The 27264-nt window shown below is 36.8% G+C and overlaps 1 protein-coding gene across 1 annotated transcript; it reads right to left on the bottom strand.

The window, feature by feature from the left end:
* Positions 1–1079: 1079 nt before the first annotated feature.
* Positions 1080–2555, bottom strand: LOC129278961 (uncharacterized). Its single transcript, XM_054915085.2, has 2 exons — positions 2324–2555; positions 1080–1842 (listed from the first exon to the last, which is right to left on the bottom strand). Exons 1-2 carry the CDS (start codon positions 2492–2494, stop codon positions 1642–1644), a joined length of 372 nt encoding a protein of 123 aa, XP_054771060.2. The 5' UTR covers positions 2495–2555; the 3' UTR covers positions 1080–1641.
* Positions 2556–27264: the final 24709 nt, after the last annotated feature.

Raw genomic sequence — 27264 nt, 5'->3', positions numbered from 1 at the left:
ATCTACTTTATTCCCTTCGGCTTGTGTTCATTCTTTTATAGCTTATGCAATTCAGTCCATACTATGATGTCGATAATTTATTTCAAGTTATGATCTCTACCTGCAAATCATGTATGACCAGTAGCTTATGAGTAAATATAATTATACACCCGACAAAGGAAATTTATTGGTGGTGTCGAAGATGTGTTTATCTGACGGTCAGTCGGATCGGGGTCGCCCCATCCACTAACCCGTCTATGTGGTCTAATGGTTAAGGCACCGGCGTTAAAAGCTGGGGGCCCTAGTTCGATTCTCTGCAGAGACATTTTTCGGCATCACCAATTTTTCCAAAGGGCAGATAGCTCCGAGGAACCTTGATTTAAGCTACGCCTACCGTTGTTCTCTTCATTCATTTTTTTTCACAATATATTTAAACTATAAGAGTTGCCAAAGCTGTTGTACATATAATTTCTCTCACACACACATATATATATATATATATATATATAAAACGTATTTTTTTTTTACTGAAGCTACCTTATTTTATATAGACACAATGATATATTCACATGGAAACAGTGTATGTGGATTGTATATATGCACTTGCACTTTCACTTTTATCAACATGATTATAACTTTCTCATTTCAATTTTTCTTTCCCTATCTACTTTTTTGGTAATATTCCCATTATTTTGTGCAATAAAAGATAAGTCTCTTTTATTGCACTGTTTGTCTGGTCTTCCTTCCCCTTTCCTTTTGACGCCTTTATCAGTTTCAAGCTCTAAGCTTAAGATGGAGGTCTCCCACATTTCAAAATGTATTATGTCGATGTATGTATATATATTTTTTCTGTTATTTGTTTTAATAATTAAAAAAAAAGAAGAAATTTATCAGGTATAAATATTTTCAATTACATGTAGATTGTTAGAATGTATGTATGCATATGTTATTCATTATGTAATTTGCTTATTGTTATGTTATGCGAAGAAAAAATGATTACACTTGCTTATACTTTTGTTAATTGAATGTGGAAATAGATAAATCAAATCAAAACCATTTTGATTTTATTAATTTCGATTTAGATTTAATTCAATGGTAAACAGGATCTTAGAAAAGATAGTATAGTTTTTTCTTTAAAAAATGAGTATAAACTATTAAGTGGCTGGTTGATTTGGATCCTCGGAAAAGTAATGAAGTGGTGCTGAGTGTGGGGGAGGGCTGTGTGTGTATGGGTGCATTATGTGGCAGGGGCGTACAGAAAGGGGGCTTGGGGCCTTTGCTTGGGGCGCTTGCCCCCCTCCCCCAAAAAAAATTACGTCCAAGAAGACAAAAGAGAGAAGGGAAAAAAGAGTGAAATATATTCGTTTTTTATTATGTCAATTTTTATCACAAAATTTGATTTTTGTAATAAAGATATCCACATTTTTGCTCGGTCGCCTTGCTCACTTGAAAAAACTTTAAAAAAAATAAATTTTGCCCAATACGCCATATCTGGCCCCCTAAAAAATTTCGCTCATTACGCCACTGTAATGTGGGCGTCGCGCCGCGTTCGAATTTACTCGCGTTTTGGATCTTGATTGTCATTGCGAGGGACAAGCTGCCCCGCCTCCTCATTTTTTTATGAAATCCTGCACCACCACCCCCCTTCCTGAATAGAGAGGATTATACTAGCATACCTGGTTGGGTTGCTGTGAACTTGTAGGTGAAGTCATGGGCGGCATTGATGGGACACTGGGTCACCCTTGACACCCCATCCATGTACTGTGTGCCCCTCATATGAAACCCGTGCCAGTGTACAGATTCCCCTTCCTCGTTCTGCATCCGGTTGTGCACATGGACCTTGATGATATCATCTTCGCAAACCTAGGAATGAAAATAGATAAAAATGGAATAGACTAAAAATTTACTTCAGAAGAGTACTGCGACTGATGCATTCAACTTTGCATGGGTAAAGATTTGTTTTTGTATCTATTCATTTTCAGTGGGCCATGGTTCATGCAATGCAACCGAAACGAATTGATTTAAAATCAGTCACCCGGATACGCGGTCCAGGTATTCGACGGTTAACCGAGTAGACGGGTCTTTTCGTAACCGGCCAAGGGTATGCCATTCGGCCGAAATGAATATCATTAAATTCAACAATCGAAATTAGTTTCCTCCCCCAACTTCAGATTAGAGAAGCTAATAAATGGCAAAAGTTCTTGGACGACATCTACAATAATAATCATTTGTATCAATGGTGCAATATGGAAATCTTGATTCAAAGAAAATAACATGGAAACAATTGTCATTATTATACCCCCAAAAAATCGATTCAGCGTGCAAAGAGTTAAACTAAAGTCACCTGAATACTCGGTCCAGGTAGTCGACGGTTAACCGAGTAGACGGGTCTAGCGTAACCGGCCATGGGTATGCAGTGAGGCCGATGGCAATCGAACTCGTTGAACGGACATTGGTAGCAGGCACGTGACATGGAGTAGTACGATTCCACGGTCCAGTCATACTCGCACGTCATCGGCTCATGACCGTCCTTGCATTCCCGTAAACATGGATGATCAAGATCGTTTATCCAATAACCTGAAAGAAGATAAAGCAACGTTGAGACAATTACTACAGACCTATTAACAGTTTTACTTACATCAAAGATACTACAAGGGGAAGATCGGACAGTACATATAGCGCGCAATGAAACGCTCGGGAAGAGCGCCCTACAGCGTTGTGTAAAGCCCCTTTCACAAGTGGTGGTGCGACTGCTTACAAGTACAACCGTTGCGATTGTGTGCAACATATATTGTGACCAAGTGATCGCAAACGGTCGCACGAGCAACTGTGAAAGCCCCTTTAAGCCCCTTTCACAATTTACGTACGACCATTTGCGACCTTTTGGTCGTGCGACAGGCTGCAACAGGCATCAATCGCCAGTCATCTCATAAGATCGCACAGAGGCTTTCACAGTTGCAACAGCTGTCGTACAACAAAAACAACCAGTAAAATCCGTTGCACGAGTAAGTCGCTTTTGATCCTATTGTGCTCGTGCGATCACATGCGAGTGTTGCACGGGGGATTGCGAGGGGAACGGTCGCATACAACGGTAGTGCAATGTTGTAAGCCGTTGCGATCGGTCTTGCAACAGTCTTATGGCCCATCATATTATCGCACCCAGTCGCAAGACAGGTCTCTGTACATGTAGGTCGCTAGCACATGTGCAAGTGCTGTACGACCTCCAGTCGAGTAAATGCGACTACTTAGTTGTGCCACCTCTCGCACCAGGTCGTGCAACGTTGAACAACACTCGCACGATGATCGCCCGACCGATGGTACGACCCCGGATACGAGCTGATGCGAGTGAATCGATCGTATTTGATCGAGTTCGGATTTTGAACATGTTCAAAGTTCAGATGTGACCAGTCACGACCACCTCGAGTTCGTGCGACTGTCTACAACGACTGCGAGTGCTCGCAAGTCACCAAGAGATCGATCGTGCAACAGCAGGAAAAAACTGGTGCAGGCGGTCGTAAACTGGTCGGATGTCAATTGTGAAAGGGGCTGTACGGTCGGATACATGCGACTGCAACGGTAGTGGAATGTTGTAAGCCGTAATTTCGATCGGTCTTGCAACAGTCTTATATTATCGCAACCAGTCGCAAGACTGGTCTCTGTAGGTCTCTAGCACATGTACAAGTGTTGTACGACCTCCAGTCGACTAAATGCGACTATACGTAGTTGTGTCATCTCTCGCACCAAGTCGTACAACGTTGAACAACACTCACACGATGATCGCCCGACCGATGGTACGACCTGATGCGAGTAAATCAATCGTATTTGATCGCGTTTGGATTTTGAACATGTTCAAATTCAGATGCGACCAGTCACGACCACCTCCGACCACCTCAAATTCGTGCGTTCGTCTACAACCACTGCGAGTGCTCGCAAGACACCAAGAGATCGATCGTGCAACAACAAGAAAAAACTGTTGCAGGCGGTCGTAAACAGGTCGTACGTCAATTGTGAAAGGGGCTTTATAGCAGCGACCTTTTTTACCTTTGCGTATCGCGATCTGGCTGTGTACAAAACATATGGGAGAAATGGTGAAGGGGTTAAGAATAGACGATATTTTACATTTTAAGATTTTTTTCTTCAAATATATTTTCTTAGATTAGAGATGAATATATTTCGGAGCTTTTTGGCTTATAAAAGGTGGAATTATTCCCTTACGTCGCCCTTGTGCCCTCTCCCAAATCCCTTCTCTCATTTTCCCTATATGTTTTATACACAGCTGCGTGCCGCGCCGATGTGCAAATGTTTATTTACTCAACGCTAGTGGGCGTCCTTCCCCATGAGCATTTGTCGAGAGTTTCAAAAACTCGCCAAAGTGTGCAATCTTCCCCTGGTAGTATCTTTGCTTACATCGATCTCTTCTGTAAAACCCCATCATCATTCTACAACAGCCATTCCAATGAATACAATTGCAAAAGCAATTTGATGATACTGTTTAGTGATTTTTCTGTTGTTTGTTCATATTGAAAAGGTGAGATTGAATTGAATCAGAAAATCCGACTGCTTTACTATTGGGAAGAAAGTAAATCATTCTAAATTTACATTATCTAAAATGGAAATAGGACGGAAATAAACAGGCCATGAAGAACATGATAAGTCAATAATTCGCTTAGTTGACATACTATGAAACAGTCACATTAGCTTTTTTTTTTAATTTCCATTTGTTTGAATGTAGGATGAAAGAGCATTGCCGATTAAATTCCTTGTTCACGGGCATTAGTGCCGTGGTCGGGGATCGAACCCCGGACTTTCACGTGTCTGACAGGCGCTTTAGACCACTCGGCCACGGCACTTCCACCGTACTGAAAACTCACGATCGATACTGCACAATGCAATATAACGCAAACAATGTTAATTTTCACTTGTATTTATGTATATATTATCATGTTTATGGTCTATTTTATGTTTGTAAAGGGGGAGGGCTTCGTTGTAAAGCAGTTTTATAACTGAATCGAACTACCCTCCACCTTGTTTTTTCATTTGTTACAAATAAAACATGAATAAATAAATAAATAAACATGTACGACTTTAAGTTCTACTTTATTAATGTGACTTGCCGACACTGGGTAATAATAAGGTATATACCTCAACAATCTTTCGCAGAGATTATACGGGTCATAAAAAAAGGAAGGAAAATCGCTTACGTAAAGCCCGTCTCACTGTATGCGAATTCGTTGCGATCCGAATTTCAAATTAATATGGATATTCCAACTAATAACATATTACAGATCAGAGTTCAGAATAGTGAAGTCGAAATTCAGTCCTGTTAGATCCTCCCTGAATGAATAAAAACAAATTCAATTCCAAATTGTAATGACGTCATCATCGGCTGCGACCATTGGGCTTGCCGCAAAGTAAAAATATGATTGTAGTTTTCCTAACAACATGCCAAACTTTAAATTTTTTATTCCTTGGATCTTTCATATTTAATGCAAAGTGCTATTTCTTGAAAAAAAAACGTGTCGCATCGGATCGCTTAGTGTGAGACGGGCTCAAGAGACCCCATCCCTTTCCCACACCGCATTCACAACCAAGAACAAAATCAAGCAAAATAGTCATTTGTTCAACCGGCGCACTGTTATTTTCAAGCATAGCCATGAATATCAGGCGATTCACACATGTCACTTGCATTTCATTATTTTTCTACACTGCAAAAACTCCGATGTTGATTTAACACCAGCCCGGAATTTATATAGGTCCACACCAGAGAAGTGTTAAACAACACCGATTTTGGTATTAGTCTAACACCACATAGGTGATTATTTAACACCATTTAGTATCAAAACAGCATCGGTTTGATTCCAAACTGGTGTTGTTTCAATGCTTCTCTCGTGTGGACATAATAGATTCCGGGCTGGTGTTAAATCAACACCGGAGTTTTTGCAGTGTACGTGATAGCTCTTCATCCCCGAATATTTTTGTGTGTGTGTATTTATCTGCCTCAGATTGCTACGTAAACTGACTTTCGTACGTGTGACCTATTTCTTTGGAGAATTGATTAATGTCAGGAAGCTATCGTCAATGAGGCATACCGCCCTTTCACACGGTAAAAAAAAAAAATCGAAATTTGAATGATTCCAGTGAAAAATAAGGTTAATGACGCGTTTTAGCACATGTGAAACCAAACTAGGTCATGACTAGAATCACGAACGCCTGCAGTCATCATTACAATGATGATTTAAGATTCACGTGTGAAAAGGCCCCTAGGCATGTACCAAACATTGATTCAGTTTTTATTTTTGTATGAAGCACGTCATGCTGATATGTACAAACATGGGAGTAACGAATTTGTTAAATTGCCGTAATGTGCACTTTCTATAGCATTGTATATTCCAAGGCTGTAACAGCTATTAAGCGCTTAAACATAACGTGGGAGATTGACACTCAATTTGAACCTTGAATTCCCCCTGGGCAAATCGGACTATAACATGCAACAATGTTGTACATATACCACATTAATGACAACTACAGGTGGTAATTCATTCAGGAAGGAAATATGTCACCTAAAAGGGACAGCTTAGTTTACAGTTTGAGGCATATATTAATTCCAGTAACAAAAGTCCTCGAGAAGAAAAAGCTCATACTGCAGAAAATTAATAAAATGCGACTAACTGGGTTGCCACTACGGATGCAAAGGAGCGAATCGCAAGATCAAAATTATTAGGGGGATTTCGCAACACTACGCAGACGCTTTCTGGAACGGTGATAATCTATTGTCAAAAGCTCTTCATGACAAAGCGGTCTTTGTCGAAAAATCGGTGAATCAAAACAGCAGTGTCGTCCGTGACTCTGGACAAACGACAGTTTGCAATGTTTCGTCAGCTTCGAATCTTAAGACGATCTGCTGTCCCGGTTCACCAATTTTTGACAAAGGCCTCTCAGCTGTTCATTGTGATTTAATTGGGCAGTTTCAATAAATTAACTATGTTGTAGAATACGTCCCCGTTTTAATTGTGAAAACACGATATTTATGGCAATGCTGGAATGTAAAAGTGCACTATCTAATTGAACATACTTATTAGCCCTTTTTTCATTAAGTTCTTGGTAGTATACGGGTCTTGTGGCCTCGTCGTTAGAGCATTGGACTCTTGGGCCCGTATTCTGAAGTCGGGTTTAACTTAGACCATGGTCTAAGTCTGTGCTAAAATTATGGGAAGCCAAACGTTTCAACGTTTTGTTTACAGTGAATGCTTCTCATGTTTACTGTGCTCTTACTAATTCTTTAATGGTGAAGACAACTGTCATACTTATCCTTCCCACGCAGTTAATAATGTTTTGGGAGTCAAATGAGCTGATACATGGCACCTATATTGTTAGAGATTTATGTAACAAATGGCTTTCCATAGTTAAACCACAACTTAAAACCACAGTTTAGATTAAACCCGACTTCAGAATACGGGCCATAGTCGCAAGATTGTAAGTTCGAATCCCAGCTCTGCAATATTGTCCCAACCTTGATAAAAAGACCCGAGAATAATATATATCCTTTTTAAGATACTATGCCTGCTTAATTTGGACATAAAATGTTTCCTGTGTAATTGGTTATAAATTATGCCTGAAGAGTTCCTACGGGTAACAGGAACAGAACAGGGGCGTCTTCACGACTCCACATCGGTGCACCAATGATATAACGTTTTCCCTAAGGTTTTCATAACCACAAACTGGCTACGATTCTAATTCAAAAGTTTGTATAGGTATATACGTCCCCCGGGGGGGGGGGGGCTACTCGAATTATAACACTATAGTGTGCCACACCAAAGTAAAAACAAAAAAGGGGGCTCTGGAACTAAATCATGGTCTTAAAAATTGGGTTCTCCGAACCGGCTCTTGAATCAACGATTGCTAAAATTGCTATGCTCTGGAACTGACCACATTGAAATGGGGTCTCCGGAACTCTTATGACTCCGCTACAATCGAGCTCACAGTCCCTAGTTCATGATGGGCACGCGCAATGGAACAAGAAACCACAACTTTTGAGGGTCTCTGGAACGGGGTAAAAAATGAATATGTGTGGCTTTCTAATGTGATGCTCTGGAACGAAAATTTAGGGGTCTCGACTGCGGCACATTTATCAAACAAACAAGCCCCCCCCCCCCCGGATATACGTCATCGTCGGTACTATGGGTCAGTCACATCAATAGCACAGGTCTACAAATCGTACAAAACGATTGCGTTATATCTATGAGGCGCCGAATGTACCAATATTATATAGAACAATTATTTGTTATATAATCATTATTTATTAAATAATAACTATTATTTATATATAATTTACATTTTATTTGTAAATAACTACTATTATATAAAATATCATTTCTAATTATTTATATATAATTCCAAGTAATACTTCATTATTTGTAAATAAAAATAGTTCGACATTCCATTATTTATAAATAATGATTATTTGTTTTTCATTATTTATAAATAATGATTATTTGTTTTTCATTATTTATAAATAATGATTATTTGTTTTTCATTATTTACAAATAATGATTATTTGTTTTTCATTATTTATAAATAATGATTATTTGTTTTTCATTATTTATAAATAATTTGTTGAGTTTTCCATTATTTATAAATAATGATTATTTGTTAAATAATGAAAACGTCTACTTCATTATTTATAAATAATTTTTTCGAGTGCACCATTATTCTCATTATTTATAAATAATCATTATTTAATGTTCGAGTTTTCCATTATTTATAAATAAAGATTATTTGTTAAATAATGAAATATCTACTTCATTATTTATAAATAATAATTTTGTTTCAATATCCATTATTTATAAATAATCATTATTTATAAACAATTTGTACAGTTTGCCATTATATACAAATAATCATTATTTATATACAAATAACCATTATTTATTAAATAATGCCATTATTTATTAAATAATGCCATTATTTATTAAATAATGGAAAACTCGCTATAACATGCAAATGTGGGACCGCCCATGATATGAATATTCATGATGCGATTTCCTTTTTCGTGATTTTTCTTCACAAATTTTTGTCCATTTCCTCTTCATAATGACATTTCTTGAAGCAATTTTCTAGGGATATGGTCTGATTGTAATATTCTTCATTTTCTATATAACCTTGTCTTCGTAGAAATATCAAAAAGTGTAATTTTATACGATTTTTCCTACAGTTCACAATCCCCATAGGCGCGCGTGTATCGTAGGGACAACCGGTGAATCGACGGAGTGCTCTTCATCGAAATACTACGTTGGTTGGTCCCCGGAAGTGGCGGGCGGAATTTAGCCCGAATCCTCGATGGAAGTCGATCAAGTGCATATGAGCTGAGAGAGTGAAATATCAGTGTACTTGTACAGGCCCTTCTACTTTTTATAAATATTTATTGTTGCTTTTTTTGTTAAGTTAATTTTTCCTGGTGTAGAGATAAGTTTCAGTTCTAATAATGCACTTCAAATACATTTTGGAGTGTCTGTTTGAGGCGTTTGGGGCGATTTCACCCTGGCCCCAAAATGCTCGCAACGACAATACGGGGCCATGGTGACCCCTAAATTTTTAAAAACTTATTTTTCTATTGAAAATTATCACAAAATTCACCAAAAGTGTGCACGAAAGCCTTCGTATTTCACTTTTAAAACTCCAAAAAGTGCCCAAATGACAAGCTTGGTCGCTTCGCTGTGTCGCTTTCAACTTGAGAACGTTTAAACGCGTAGCTGCTTCCCCCCCACCCCCCTCCTCCGAAAGAAATTCTGTATACGGCCATGCTCTAAAGAGCCTGGCACATTGATTTATGTATACTTCATTTTCATTATTTTTATCTCATTATCATCATGGCCTTACGCATAATTTTTTCCGGGGGGGGGGGGGGGTGGGGGGAGCAGGACGCGCGTAAACTTTCTCATAAAAATCTTGAAAGCGAGACAGCGAGGCGACCAAGCTCAAATGACAAGCTTCTTCGCTTTTTAAAGATTTTTATGAGAAAGTTTACGCGCGTCCTGCTCCCCCCACCCCCCCCCCGGAAAAAATTCTGCGTAAGGCCATGATGATAATGAGATAAAAATAATGAAAATGAAGTATACATAAATCAATGTGCCAGGCTCTTTAGAGCATGGCCGTATACAGAATTTCTTTCGGAGGAGGGGGGTGGGGGGGAAGCAGCTACGCGTAAACGTTCTCAAGTTGAAAGCGACACAGCGAAGCGACCAAGCTTGTCATTTGGGCACTTTTTGGAGTTTTAAAAGTGAAATACGAAGGCTTTCGTGCACACTTTTGGTGAATTTTGTGATAATTTTCAATAGAAAAATAAGTTTTTAAAAATTTAGGGGTCACCATGGCCCCGTATTGTCGTTGCGAGCATTTTGGGGCCAGGGTGAAATCGCCCCAAACGCCTCAAACAGACACTCCAAAATGTATTTGAAGTGCATTATTAGAACTGAAACTTATCTCTACACCAGGAAAAATTAACTTAACAAAAAAAGCAACAATAAATATTTATAAAAAGTAGAAGGGCCTGTACAAGTACACTGATATTTCACTCTCTCAGCTCATATGCACTTGATCGACTTCCATCGAGGATTCGGGCTAAATTCCGCCCGCCACTTCCGGGGACCAACCAACGTAGTATTTCGATGAAGAGCACTCCGTCGATTCACCGGTTGTCCCTACGATACACGCGCGCCTATGGGGATTGTGAACTGTAGGAAAAATCGTATAAAATTACACTTTTTGATATTTCTACGAAGACAAGGTTATATAGAAAATGAAGAATATTACAATCAGACCATATCCCTAGAAAATTGCTTCAAGAAATGTCATTATGAAGAGGAAATGGACAAAAATTTGTGAAGAAAAATCACGAAAAAGGAAATCGCATCATGAATATTCATATCATGGGCGGTCCCACATTTGCATGTTATAGCGAGTTTTCCATTATTTAATAAATAATGGCATTATTTAATAAATAATGGCATTATTTAATAAATAATGGTTATTTGTATATAAATAATGATTATTTGTATATAATGGCAAACTGTACAAATTGTTTATAAATAATGATTATTTATAAATAATGGATATTGAAACAAAATTATTATTTATAAATAATGAAGTAGATATTTCATTATTTAACAAATAATCTTTATTTATAAATAATGGAAAACTCGAACATTAAATAATGATTATTTATAAATAATGAGAATAATGGTGCACTCGAAAAAATTATTTATAAATAATGAAGTAGACGTTTTCATTATTTAACAAATAATCATTATTTATAAATAATGGAAAACTCAACAAATTATTTATAAATAATGAAAAACAAATAATCATTATTTATAAATAATGAAAAACGAATAATCATTATTTATAAATAATGAAAAACAAATAATCATTATTTGTAAATAATGAAAAACAAATAATCATTATTTATAAATAATGAAAAACAAATAATCATTATTTATAAATAATGAAAAACAAATAATCATTATTTATAAATAATGGAATGTCGAACTATTATTATTTACAAATAATGAAGTATTACTTGGAATTATATATAAATAATTAGAAATGATATTTTATATAATAGTAGTTATTTACAAATAAAATGTAAATTATATATAAATAATAGTTATTATTTAATAAATAATGATTATATAACAAATAATTGTTCTATATAATATTGGTACATTCGGCGCCTCATATATATCGCATTGTCCAGTATCGATCGGAGAGTTTTCAGTTTAAAAAAAATAGTATAGTGGAGGTGCAGTGGCCGTGTGGTCTAAAGCGCCTGTTAGACACGTGAAAGTCCGGGGTTCGATTACGGCCACGGCACTAATGCCCGTGAGCAAGGCATTTAATCCACATTGCTCTTTTAACCTACACTCAAATATATGGAAATTCTCTACGCATTATGTGTGGACTTATGTGTGTTATATAGTTTGTCAGACTGCTTTATAATGTCCACTTGAATTATACTTTTTCCTATCACATATAGTGACCTGTCAAATTTCCGTTCTATTTCCATTTTATACATGTACATCTACCATAATTTATTGTGTTCCCGTTAAAACTGGTGACACTTCGTAATTCCGAAGGTTCATAATTCCGAAGGGTCTTTATTCCGACGTTTCGTAATTCCGAAACACGCAAATTGCCTATACCTCGATGTTCGTTAATCCGAAAACGTAAAAGGGTTCGTTAATCCGAACATTTGTGGCGTTATTCCGAAGGTTCGTTATTCCGAAGGTTCGATAATCCGAAAACGAAATAGGTTCGATGTTCCGAAGGTTCGTCAATCCGAAAACGACATAAGGTTCGTTGTTCCGAATGTTCGTTGGTCCGAAAACGAAATAAGGCTCGTTAATCATTAGTTTTCGGACTAACGAACCTTCGGAATTACGAACCTCATTTCGTTTTCGGATTAACGAACCTTCGGAATTACGAACCTCATTTCGTTTTCGGACTAACGAACCTTCGGAATTACGAACCTTCGGAAATACGAACCTTCGGAATGACGAACCTTCGGAATATTCGAACCTTTGGAATAACGAAGCTTCGGAATTACGAATGTATCTTAAAACTAGTAGGGATATTTGGAACTGATTCAATTCAATTTCATATTTCAACATGAAAACCTAAAAGCAACAACAGAGAAATAACTTTTTCATAATTTTTTTTTTCAATGTTCTTTGGAAATGTTGGAATAGGTGTAGTCATGGTAATTTCTGGTAAATGCATAATACAAGTGGCACTCACTCTCAATAATGTTTCTTTCTCTGTGTATATCAGCAGATAACTGTTAGTACAAAAAAGTTTAATATCCTGGATATCTTTATAATGATTTGATGTTTGTTCTATTCTAAAAAATGTTATATCTCAAAGAAAATAACCTTTCAGATATCTATTATAACTGTGAGGTGTGACACTTCAGACAAGCTTCATGCGTGGTGGAAAATACATTAACTTATATACCTTTGTCGATTCGATAGCTTCCTTTTTGCACAGAATATAAACCTTGCAAACAGATTATTCTTGAGCAGTGTATTCTTTAAAGTAATGGCATACAAAGTGAAAATGTCTATATCAACCCACAGGCCTGGTAAATCACTCACCTTCTATAACCGATGAGACAGACAAGACTAAGATCAGCATAAACCAGAAGAATTCTTCCATTTTTATTTGTTTAGAATCAGGAAATGGAGATCACGAGAAATACCACGTCAAAACACCAGAGTCCTAGTTTGGAATGAAAAAAACAAAAACAAACTTTTGGGAATTGCAATATTGTTGTGACAAGTTATATAGTATTCAAGAAATAGGAGAAATTCATATATTGAGTGCGCGCCACAAAATAATGTGGTTATGAATAAAACGTTTCTCTTACAACCCCAAATTCCTAAGGCCGGTTTAACCCCAAAACCAAAGCACATCAAGATTAAAATAATAATGTTATGTCGAAATGTGCATATGACTGATAAACGAACTTGATCATGATTGATCAATAACACCAGGGGCCCGTAACACAAAGCTTGGCAATGATCGTAGAACATTTTTCTACGATTGATTCCATTGACTATACAATGTGCAATCAACCGTAAAAGTCAAGCGTACGATCAATAGCTAACCTTTGTGTTACGGGACCCTGGGCCTACTGATAGGCCTACTCGACATCAAAGCAGTAGAGTGATTAAAAAAAGTTAAAATGTAAATACCAGCGATCAACCAACGACACACGAATACGTAATTTTCAAAAATAAAATTTTAGATTTGTGAATGCGTGCAGGTATGTGCGCAAATGAGTGTGTGTGTGGGCATTTGGAAGATGGTGCAATGATTTGTTTTGATAACTTCGTTGACAGTGACTATTGTTATCCCAGAGACAATTGCCATACACAATGGGGCTCAAAAGTTAGTGAACCCCACTTGAGAAAATGAACATTTGAAATGCGCAAGTCATGTTTTAGATAATTAATGGTGAAGTCAGGTGATAAAGTTTACATTCAATAAAGTTTGTTTCTCTGGGTTCACCGAACATTGTAGTGTCGTTGTTTACATTTAACAATTAACATGCTTAACATGAAGGAGTGCGGTGGGGTTCACTAACTTTTGAGCACAACTGTATATCACAGTTGAACACATTGCTTGTACAAAAAAAAAAAAGGTAAAAAATTGTTATTTCCACAGCCGGGAGACAACTTAAATGGTATAAAATTGTCTAAGTAATAAAAAACGCGTATTATTTTTACACCTGGATACCTGAAAATTGTATCAAAACTGTCAAAGTCAAGTGGAAATAGAGTACCTCTTCCAACCCTAGAGACGTGAAAAACTTTTTTTTCACCCTATCATGAAGAATATTTGGATCATTGTCTAAACAGAAGAAATGTGACAATATTTGTGATGGTCATTTGGAGATGGAAGGATGATTACCTGTCCTGAGTCTATTTTAACCCTAACGGTAAAATATCGCTCCGCGATGTTTCGTGACTTTTTTCCTTCAAGTCTCTTGCAACCAAATTTGCGACGCGGGGGTTATGGGCACTGGCGTAAATCCCGGGGGGGGGGGGGATGGGGGGATATATCCCCCCCACTTTTCGAGGAGGGGGGGATGGCCTGTACAAACATCCCCCCCCCCACTTTTTACGAAAGAAATGGAAAAAAAATCACAAGAGATAATTATTTTATTGGTGAAAATTCTTCCAAAAATACCGCTTAACAAATAAAATAATATTATTGAATCATAAAATGCAAATAAAGAGCCAGTTCACCATTTCCAAACGAAATACTTCCAATTCATCAATGTTGGGGTCTTTGGGAAGGGATTAAGATGGAATGTCAAAATTTTTTGAATGTAATCTCTAATAAACCATTAAACCATCATGGGGTAAAAAAGATAATAATATTGGAGGGGTATTTGCCATATGGACATACAGTGGCGTAACTACGGGGGACATGGGGGGCACATCCCCCCCATCGGCTGACAAAAAAAAACGGGGAAAGGGGGAAAACTGAAGGAGAAAAGAGGGAAAAAGGAAGAGAAACGTAGTGGGAAAGAAGAAAATATTATTCATTATAATGTTATATTATATTATAATTATGTTAAGTTACATTACATAAGAAACATTTTTATCATAACTTTATGAAACATAATTTGCCCAGGGCCTACGTCTCAATTGTTCCTGGTGCTCGCATTGTCTGTTTAACGAGATATATAATCCCGTTTTCAAGTCAATATAAACCAAATATATTTCCTAGCACTTGAGTTATCATTGTTTTATGTAGTGACATATGCTTTTTTTTCATGACTCAAAAGTGATTGCCCCATGTTAAGGTCTTCGTGATTACGTTCGCATTTTTCATGGATTGGTGAGATATGTCTACTCTTCATGAATTCCTAAAATCAGTCCTTAAAATGTCCCTTCTTCTGATCTGAATATCAAAAATTTTCAGCTCGCGCTTCGCGCTCGCATCATTGGTCCTGGTTAATTCCTACAAAGAAAACTTAGAATGCTCCACTTCAGGTCTGAATTATCTAAGTTTTCAGCTCGTGCTTCGCGCTCGCATTGTTAAGCGAGACAGGTACCTATCATGATTACACAAATTTGATTATAATGTCCCTTTTTAGGTGTGAATATAAAAAAATTCAGCTCGCGCTTCGCGCTCGCATTATTTGATGAGTGAGATACATATCCGGTTAATGACATTGTCCTTAAAATGTCTCTATTAGGTCACTCACTCAGTCATTCAAAAATTTTGCTGGTGTCCCCCCCCCCGTGACCCACGGTACGCCACTGTGGACATATCAATGACAATTCCTTGCATATCTAAAAACATGATTGCAAAAAAATGCCAAAATATTTCAGTCATCCCCCCCACCCATCAACACGGATTTACGCCAGTGGTTATGGGGTTATTCTGTAGTTACGTAACGTTTTGTAAGTGTATGTCAGACCCAGGATTGCTCAAAAAACTATATTTCATGTATAAATCCAATGCAAGTTTTGTATGTAGCCAACATTTATAAATATATTATTATTTTCATTTTTACTGATTAAAAGCAATAGATTTCCTTTTTTTTGTAATTTCTGAAATGGTGTTGCTGCCGACGTCCATCGAAAAAAAAAAAACACAGTGGAAAAACATAAATTCGAAAAACAAAGAATACATGAAAATAAAAACAATAAAATACATTAGAAAAAAAATGATATTGCCATTGTTTAATAAACATATGATAATAATGCTAAGAAGATTGTACAAACAAAAGTGTAGCAGTTTTGGGGCTTTATTATTTTGATGATTTACAGCCAAAATTATGATTTTAACCCATCAGGGATTATGAGATACATTTCTATTGTTAGAGAATAAAGCTAAGAAGTCACTGTTCGGACAACCCTTTCAAAAAGAAAGAAAAAAATTTCAGCTTTGAGCAGCCGATAGGGGAAAACGTGAATGAACCCCCCCCACCCCTTATTGGCGAAAACTCGATCCACATCTGTATAATTAAATGTGTATATTATGTGTATACACATATAAATTTAATGTGAAATAAGTGTGCCCCCTCATTCCGAAAGGTGACTAACGATGGCTGCGGATGGCTTTTTCGCCCCAACCTAGCCCAAAAAGGGGTGTTTGAGGTCCAAACAATCACCCCTCCCCGCACTGAGCGATTTTTTAAAATAGGTTTAAAAGTGGTAAACATTTAATCAAGAATGGATCTTTTAGTAGAAATTTTGAACTTTAAATTTACAACACAATTTCAAAAAGCATCAACACGCCCCTAGCGATATTTGATTTGATAACTTATGTGATAATAACTCTGCTCTTATATTTCGTTAATCTGTTAATAGCAGTTTTCTCGTTGAATGCATTTATATTGTCTTTGTCCGATGTTCAGTATTTTTTTAAGTAGTAATTATTGTAAACATGTTAAGTTTGGTCCTTGTACCTTTGTATCATGTACATGTATCTATGTTTAAACTGGATAAATAAAATGAATAATAAAATAGATATTTGCAGGTCTAGCGCAATGAGAGACAAACATGAACATGGTGAGCTAGCTTCGCACTCGCATTATTCGATGTATCCTATTCATGAGGCACTAAAATAATGCGGTCCTTAACAGATTCCTTTTCCGGTCAGTATATTATTTTCAGCCCGCCCTTCGCGCTCGTGTTAATTCTTCAGTTAGATGCACATCTTTTTAATGATTGCAAAAACTGCTAAGAATGTTTTATTTTCATTTCTTGTCGAAATGTCTAAAAGTTTGAGCTTGCTTTCCACGCTCGCAACACCTCCAAAGGATGCCCTTTTAACGGTAACTGACCAAAAAACGAGTTCTACAACTTCAGCTTTGAATTTTTTTCCAAACCGGTCCTCTCTCGCCAAAAATGAAACCCGAATATGTCTTACCATAATAAAAAAATCACTTCAAATATCTTTGCTCTACTTAATTATTATAAAACACACAATGACTTCACGCCGCAGATGATAATTTCATTGTGAAAATATCACCAAAATGCTCATTTTGACATGAGTGCCATTTTGGGCTTGGCCCCCCCCCCCAACGAAAATTCGTTCCGCTTTTTGCCTCCCCATCCTCGTAACAATTGAAAAGCAAGGGTGTCCCCCCTTCCCTATACCACACTTACCCTTACGGTTTTCGCGGCTTCGCCACCGATTATTTAACTTTTCGGATTAATGAACCTTCGAAATAAGGAACTTTAATTCGTTTTCGGATTAACGAACCTTCGGAACAAAGAACCTTATTTCGTTTTCGGATTAACGAACCTTCGGAAAAACGAACCTTATTTCGTTTTCGGATTATCGAACGTTCAGAATAACGCACCTTAAGGACGTTCCACAGTTAAAGTGAAATCCATGTCATTTTCACCACACTTTGCACATAGATACTTTAGAACCTTAATATTCGAAATATGCTAAAATTAACACAGGTCCATGTGCTTGATTTTTTGCCATAGAGCTTCAAAGTTCACCCAAATTGATGTTCTTAAGAATTGCGCATTCAAAACAATTTGGCATTTTTAGACCGCCCAAGATTACTACAATGAGTTTAAACCTCTATTACTCAGTCAAAATACATGAAAAAGTCATCAAATTTCGCAAGAGAGTTAATAATTGTATCGTTAGAATGGAGAATCTATTTATAGTGCTATTTGTTTGCAATTTTAGTTTAACAGCACTGTCAGTTCTTAAAAATGGCGTAAAAGATAACAAAATCCCAATCTAAAAAAATGTAAAATTTCAGTAACAAACTACAAAAGTACAATAAATGCTGCACTTTATTCAAAATCCATGTCATCTTCACCAAAATTTGCAGAGTTGTAGTGGGAGGTATACCTAAGAGGTACAAACATTAAAAAATAGGGGTTCATGTGCTTGTTTTTAAACTATCAGCATTTTTATTAGAGCAAATGTGCTTTTTAAAACACCAAAAATGCGCCGAATGCTTTGTGTCTATGTGAAGAAAAAATCAAAACCACTCTACCATTTATTCAAACTCGGGGTAATATTCGTGATTCTTGGCAGCACTGCAGAGTAAAGTATTTTGAAATTGTAGAGAATTTTTTTTGAATGGTCCATGGAATAATTCCACTTTTAGCTTCATGAAATAACGCATCGGATCTGCAGTTAAAGTGCAGAAGATGAGAAAAATCAGCTCATACCCGCAGCTAATTAATCACCTGTTCATCCATTGTGACGTCAGCGCGCGGAGTGTAAACTATGCGCAGATCATAATGCGCACAAACATAACTGTGGAACGTCCTTAATTCGTCTTCGCTAATCACAATTCGAATTCTACTCCGGCGGTGAATTCCAGTTAAGTTTCACTCAACATGCTCAAATTACGGTACAAATTTTACGTGTGAAAGGCTTGACCTCCATAATTGTCATGCACTCACCGTATCGATGCAGTGCTTTGATTGACAACTCACCATGGTCACCAAGGACACATATCGCCTTCGCTCCAGAATTCGAATTCAAATCACAGTTTTCGAGTGAGCGTGTGAAAGGTCCGATGATTCAAGATTTACGTGAAAAGGCCCTTACTCTCAAGAGATAACCTAAATTGAAACTCACCTCGTCCTCAACCCTGAGTGGCACGTTTAACGCTGGCTCCTGGACAGGGAACTAAATGATATTGATAAACAGAATTCATTTGAATAGAACTTTCTGCGAGCACGAGGTGAAATTTCGGTACTGGTACCATTGATTAACGTGTACGCATGCGCACTAGCATAGGCTCTGTTTTTTTTTTCTCTGCTGGAGGGAAAGGACTTCGGGGTTGAAGGGGGGGGGGGGTAAACCCGATATACTTTTTATCACTTTGTACCTTGCGCGGCGATTTTGTGACATTTTCGGTCCCTCTAAAGATGCATGTGGGGTGGGATGGCGAGACGACCCTCTTCCAATAATTGCTTTTCAAAATTCGAGATTCAAAAGAGGGGGATAACACGGTTACACTTCGTAATTCCGAAGCTTCGTAATTCCGAAGGTTCTTTATTCCGAAGGTTCGTAATTCTGAAACACGCAAATTGCCTATACCTCGATGTTCGTTAATCCGAAAACGTAAAAGGGTTCGTTAATCCGAACATTTGTGGCGTTATTCCGAAGGTTCGATAATCCGAAAACGAAATAAGGTTCGATGTTCCGAAGGTTCGTTAATCCGAAAACGAAATAAGGGTCGTTGTTACGAAGGTTCGTTAATCCGAAAACGAAATAAGGTTCGTTGTTCCGAAGGTTCGTTAGTCCGAAAACGAAATAAGGTTAGTTAATCATTTAGTTTTCGGACTAACGAACCTTCGTGGAATTACGAACCTCATTTCTTTTTTCGGATTAACGAACCTCACTTCGTTTTCGGACTAACGAACCTTCGGAATTACGAACCTCATTTCGTTTTCGGACTTACGAACCTTCGGAAATACGAACCTTCGGAATAACGAACCTTCGGAATATCCGAACCTTCGGAATAACGAAGCTTCGGAATTACGAATGTATGCGGGACAACACGTACCTCCACCCCCGGGTCGCTGCTCATGTTTGGGACCCATTCCATTAATATTGCTAAGGAAGAATGATGCCATTGTGCGATAATTTGAGAGACAGAGAAAAACAAGACGAGGGAGGCCTATATATTTATTATTTGGTCATTTATTTTGGTCTGTGATAATGTCACTTTCCATTTGTGTTAGGATTTATTTCTACATAGATTTATTAAAAAAAATGCTGATTTGCTCGAGTTTGTTAAAATTTTAATACGGCTTTTCATTTCGAAAGGGGGTAAACTTTGCTATTCATATTTTACATATTCTGTGCAGATGGAGTATTATTCCAATTGAAATGATTTATTCCAGGGATTTATTATGAAGTGTACTTTAATGATGTGTGGAATATAAATGTAAATCATTTGCTATTTACCTGTATTTAAACGATGAATGCTCAACATGCGGGAATCTGAATAGTTGGGTCAGCAAAATGTCGTTGGGAGACACATCCACGCTAACGTAGTGAAGAGAGTAGCGCAACGTGTGTGGAATTACCTTTATTGAAGTTGTTTCAGTTTGAGTTTAAATGACTCCAGGGAGGGGCAATTTACAATCGAGGAGGGGCGGATATTCCAGTCCTTTATCGTGCTTACGAAGAAAGAATCTTGAAAGACTCTAGGCCTGGCCTTATGATGAACCTGGAGGAATGTTTGGTTATTCCCCTTGTATGTCTTGTGTTCCGTTGAACGAAATCATTTATCTTCTTGGGAAGAGCACCCTCTATACCCGCTGATGAGATGGAGCTAGAGATGTGCGTGGGGGAGGGGGTCACCATGAGGGCAAAAAATAACAGCGTTGCCGATAAACACTCCAGTAAAACATTGGCCTATACTCGAACTGACGTCTATCCTGTCCTAAATCATGACTTGCTTTATTTTTTCCGGACACCACAAAGCTACACAAATATGGCCGGCGTGTTTGTCATTCACAAATGTGCGGATAACGTTGTCCAGTTTTGAACCAGAAGTACTTGAATTACCGGATGTAATGTCGCCAACGTAATGACTGTTTTGTTTTTGTTATTCTTGGCCTGATAAAGTGATGGTCACTGTCAAAAGTCCAAGTTAGGACATGACCATTGAAGGTCAGTTTAAATTGACAAGTAGTTGGGCAAAAAATGCCCAACTTTTAACCAACCCTGCTTGTCTCAGACCATGTGTAACTGGGGGGGGGGGGGGGTATAAGGATCTTCAGCCGGCTTCAAACAGCAGGCGAGAAGGCTTAAAAGTCGACGTTGGAGCCGGCTTCAAACCCGACGCGTGTGTCCCAGGGACATACATTAATCTGATGGGTTTTTTTTTCACTTAACACCTCATATTATTCAGGTAACTTGCCACTCGCTCTGAGTCACGAGTGTGTCAAACCGTCTGATATGCGTGAACATGTAAAGACATTAAACGCAAAAATCGTCATTAATTTAGGTAATAAGTGAAATACCTTAATATGATCTTAGTAGGCTTATATTAATAAAGACCAGTTGTGTTTTGAAAGGGGAGTTTCAGCCTGACGAAAACTTTGTATAGTGAAAATAAAAGAAAAGTTTTTGATTTGTGACGTCATGAACGATCAGCTGCCATATATGTTATGTAATTATAAAATGCATAAATTTCATTTTTAATGGTACATGAATACTAATGTAATGAAAGTTCAATGAAAACCATTTTCAATTTTCCGAGTAACTGAAATTTGATTGATTTTTTGTTCAACATACGATATGTGAGAAAGCTGCTCTAATATGACGTCACAGATCAAATAATTAAACTCTAATTACTTGTTTATTTTTTGATGGATTTTCCTCAAACCTTCTCCAATATTTCCTATTACATTTTTGCTATTTTTACAATAAACTTTTTATCAGGCTGAACTTTTTCTTTCATATAGTTGTCATGTAGCCTTTCCTTTGGCTGCCACTCATGTATTCTGATTATTTGATCGATTAGTTTGTATTTTGATTTATCAGTAAAATGCAAATTTTGATTAAACCATAATGCAGAAACTACTGCTAAACATATACAGATAGTGAGAAAATACCAATACTGCGGAGGAGACAGAAAAGCTTACCTTTCGTGTTCAAACCATATAATCACATTCCCAATCTTAAGTCAGCTTTCTCGTTTCACCGTTAATATTTCCGCGCTCGAGGTAACATATAGAAGTACAAAATTTTTGGGCCAAATTGTACTAACAAGCCACTAGATCAGACATTGAGATCAAATCGAGGCCGGTCGACAATTGCTATCAAATGTACGGATTTTCATTTTACTATTTTCATTTTCGTTTTTGTGTATCTTTATCAAGGAGATGTATGGGTGTGTGTGTTGGAGAGGAGGGGGGTGGGGTGTGTTTGTTAAGAATATGTTGACAAACCCTCGAAAAGGGTTCCTGAGTTTTGATGCAAGGACAAAAATGATATCAATACCTGGTAATAATTTCCTTCGGCAAAATCAGAAAAGCATGATTATTTTTCTATAAAGAGTAAGTATGAGGGGGGGGGGGGAGGGATCACGTGCACCCCGACGCCCTTGTACGGCCCTGCTCGAAAGGGGCTTGATTGCATCAGGTTTTAAGGTATGAGATGTGAGTTGAACGTATGTGTTTGCTATCTATATGGACTGTTTCCAATGCTAATACTAAGGGTCAGTAACACACAATAAACAATGTTTGCTATTCATCATGTTCATATAAGACTGTACCATCGTGTGATGTATGCATTATATTCAAATGTGTAAAACCAGGTATGATGGTATTGGTAGAGCGCTCTTCTCATGAGATCTTATGTTTATTTTTCCTTATGTCGTCCTGGTTTTTTTTTCGTTTTATTTTACTCTTTTTTTGTTTTGTCTTGTTCTGTGGGTTATCTTGTTCTTTTTAATCTATTCAGTAGGTCTCCGCAGGCAAATAGCAACCAATCGCGTCTCTCTCTCTCTCCTTTTTTCTCTTCCTTGAGGGAGGTTCACAATATACAAACTATGCTTTTGAGTGAATCTCCCGTTTCCACATTTCCCTTTTTTTCTATTTAAATGACATATTATGATTTGTCTACAAAATGCACCATATTTTGTATATATCTTTATTTGTTGATTATCATTAATGTTTTTTTAATACAATTGTAATGACAACGATTTGTATCGTAAATGTATGAAAATGATTTGTATCAATATTTATGTCATTTCTGTTGGAAATAAATCTGAATCTGAATCATGAGCGAGTGGTCGTGGGTTCGATTCAGCATGTTCATAGTATCAAAGACGCAGTATCACTAGCGTACCAACGGGGGGGGGGGGGGGCAGAGGGGGCAGTCTGCCCCCCTGACGAGCCACAATCCATGCAAATAAAGAAACCCTGCCCCCCTGACGAGCTTGAAGACCCTTTTTTTTTTTTTTTTTTTTTTTTTGCTTGTCAAATTTTTTTCTGGTACGAAATCCTTCATTTGTGATTGAAGACCTTTTTTTTTTTTTTTTTTTTTTTTTTTTTTGCTTGTAAAATATTTTTCTGGTACGAAATCCTTCATTTGTGATTGAAGACCTTTTTTTTTTTTTTTTTTTTTTTTGGCTTGTCAAATTTTTTGGCGGACGGTTTTGCCCCCCCCCCCCCTGTGAAAAATCCCAGGTACGCCACTGCGCAGTATATGAAACCTTCTCTGTCTCCTAGCTTGGAGCGCAGCATTTTAGATTAACTCGTACATTTGCCGGTGATAGAACTTTTACTGTGTCAGCTTCAAAATACTAGAATGATTTGCCACTTATGAGTATACAGTCTCCATCACTATAGCATTTTTCGGAAAAGCATTAAAATACCCGTCTCTTTTGTAGTTTGTCATTTTAAGATGATAAACTTTTATTTAAAGGAGAATGAAACCCTTGAAAGCAGCTGAATCCATATCAAAGACAAAAATCAAAGAAACATATTGTTGAAAGTTTGAGACAGATTGAATGAATAATAAGAAAGTTATGAGCATTTGAATATTGAGATCACTAATGCCATGTAGTTCCTCCCATTGGCAATGCGACCAAGATATGTGATGTCACACACGTACAACTCCCTCATTACTTTAGTACTTATTTCACTTATATTCTCACTTTTATAGAGTCTATCACAAGGTGAGGTGTTCTCTTTATGAGAGGACAAGTACAGAGGTTTCACAACATTATATCATTGATAAATCGTTTGTCATATGATTAGAACATGGAGCTATTATGATTAAAATGAGCAAAAATAGATGTTTTGGGGTATATTTTCAATGTCCAAAAGGGGAGAGTTGTTCATCTGTGACATCATAGATCTTGGTCGCATTGCCAATGGGAGGATCTCCATAGCATTAGTGATCTCGACATTCAAATGCTCATAACTCTTCTATTGCTAGTCCTATTTTACTCAAACTTTTGTTGATCTTATTCTTTGATTTTTCTACTTTCACAAAAGCTAACTTGCTCCAAGAGTTTCATTCTCCTTTAATGAATTCATTTGTAAGCGCAGTATAAGTGATAAATAATCAAAACAATAAGTGGCTCATCATTATTATTTATTATTTTATAACAAAGCATATAAATTAGACTGCAGCATGTCTTTTTCTTCTTCGAATTGTGCATAAGAATTTCCCCCTGTAAACACTATAGGGTATTCTTTATTCCCTTAAATCAGTTATTGCAGTTTTTCTTTCAAGTGTTTTCTCTGGTTACACTATTCAATCCAAGTTGGTCCAAAGAAATATGAGATCAGATTTTGTATCATACATAAATATAAGAAATAATTTATTGTCGAGGTGTCCACACTGTTGAAAATATCTTCACACTGTGAATAATATTTTCACATGGTCCACTATCAGAACACACGTTGTGATCACACTGTGTGACATTGTGTTCTTTTCATCAGGTCCTCTCACGTTTTCACCCTACACACTTAAAATGTTGGGCAACATACTATCCAGTGTGTTGGGAAATGTATGTTGGTAATATATATATATATATATATATATATATATATATATATATATATATATATATATATATATATATATATATATATATATATATATATTCTGGGCAATTATTATCCAATTGAGCAACTATAACCTAATTATTAGTTTTTATTACCCAATTTGGGCAGATTTTAACCACTAGTTGTGTGGACAGTATGTTGTTGGGTTGGTTAAAAGTTGGGCATTTTTCCCCCAACTATTTTAAGAGTGTACCACCCCCACCTTCTCCTCTTATTTCAAATCTTCCTCTTTCACTCACGATCTCTTTCGATTTCACAGTCACAGATCCGACATATAAATGATGGGGTCACATCACTGAATTTAGAGAAGGTCTTTGCCGAGTTTTCGCAACACAACGCAGACGTTTTCTGGAACGAAGATAATCTTTTATCAAAATCCCTTCGTTATAAAGCAGTTTCGTTCGTGACAACAAAAAAAGAAAGAAGAATTAGTTCTCGCTTGCCTATGCACGAAATTTTCTCCTACAAATATTTGTGTGCCTCTCAAGGGGGGGGGGGGGGGGCACGGGCCGGATGTACCCTCCCCCACCCCCTTGGAACCGCAACTGTATGCAATATTTCGTCGGTTCCGATTCTTAGAACGAGCAACTGTCCCGGTTCACCAATTTTCGGCAAGGACCTCTCAGCTGGTCATTGTGGTTTGGCGGACATTTTCAATGCATTTACTACATGTTGCTGAATCTTTTCCGTTGCAATTTCGAAAACTCAATATTGTCTTAAAAAGGGAAAAAGGTGATTGGAATAAAAAGAAATAAAAAAAAACATAACAGGAAAAAAAATCATCGAAATTTGATAAAAGATGAGAAAATTATGAAATTTTCAGAAGCATGCACAGTGAATATGCAAATGGGATTTGTTACTCACTATTTCAACGCATAGAGCTGATCCGTCTGTGCCACTGTAGACTGCTTCCTTTCTGTGCAATGGTTTTGTTTTATATGTGTTTCACTTGATTGTATTTGTTTGTTTTCTTTATCGAATGTTGTTTGCTTGTGTTGGTATCTGTGTCATTTTTTTTATTGGTTGAATGGGGGGGGGGGGGGGATCGGTACCCAAACCCATTCTATTTTAGATGATTTACTTTACTTAATTTTATTTATTTATTCATTACAACAACGAACGAAAGTGACACTTGGGTTCCATAATGCAAAACAATTTTATTTAGACTAAACATGTTAATAATGATCTTAATTCAGTAAATTACTTATGTATATTTTTATGCATACAGGTTTTTTTTAACAAGTCAAATGTGAATGTTGAAACAATAATTATGTATATTTTATTTGTATTATATTACTCGAAAAATAATGGTACTGTGTAATTGTATTGAATGAATATAATAAATTCAACTTGAAAAAATGTAGGTCTAAAATATGTAGGATTTAAACCGGCATGTATTTTATTACTTATATATATAAACAAATATATATATATATATATATATATATATATATATATATATATATATATATATATATACTCTAAAAAAGAGCTACGAAGAGCTAATTTAGCTCTTAAAGAGCGTGTATAGTGATTGCACTTCGGAGTGCTAATTTTTCTCGTTCAAATTGAACTAGACAAATCAGCACTCCGAAGTAAATATACGCTCTTTAAGATCTAAATTAGCTCTTCGTTTTTAGAGTGGATATATATTTACATATTTTATAAAGAGGATCCATAGGTTGCTAAATGACATTTCAGCGTGTTTAAGGAGGAAGCAAACCTCTTTCACCTTAGAATAAAGGGGAAATGAATATACAGTATAACAAAATACAAAAGATATAATAGTGATTGGATGACGTTATTTGTTCCATCAATTCTCTACTGACTATTATGCATCTAGCATTTTCTTTTCAATTAGCTTCTTCATGTCTACATCCCATTTTGATGAAACGTTTATTGTTGGGCTTGGTTGTATTCCTCAATTTATTCAAATCAACTTTTTGTTCGACTGGATTTCCTTTTTTAAGTTTCGGGGATCAGAGCGAGCTATGCTTGGATGGGGTCGCACATATCCCCCGGTCTGCTCTGCCCCCTTTCTCCTCCTCCCTCCCTCCCTCTCTTTATCTCTCTCTCTCTCTCTTTCTTCCTATCAACTCTAAGCCTGTAAAGGTCGTTAGCTGCATCCCGTGATAGATTAACCACCCTAGGCACTGTAACACAAAGCTTAGCAATCAATATTGAAATG

Source organism: Lytechinus pictus, chromosome 16 (genome assembly GCF_037042905.1).
Source record: "Lytechinus pictus isolate F3 Inbred chromosome 16, Lp3.0, whole genome shotgun sequence".
Classification (NCBI taxonomy): Eukaryota; Metazoa; Echinodermata; class Echinoidea; order Temnopleuroida; family Toxopneustidae; genus Lytechinus; species Lytechinus pictus.
Note: the sequence above shows the minus strand (reverse complement) of the source record. Positions and strands in the feature narration are given on the sequence as shown.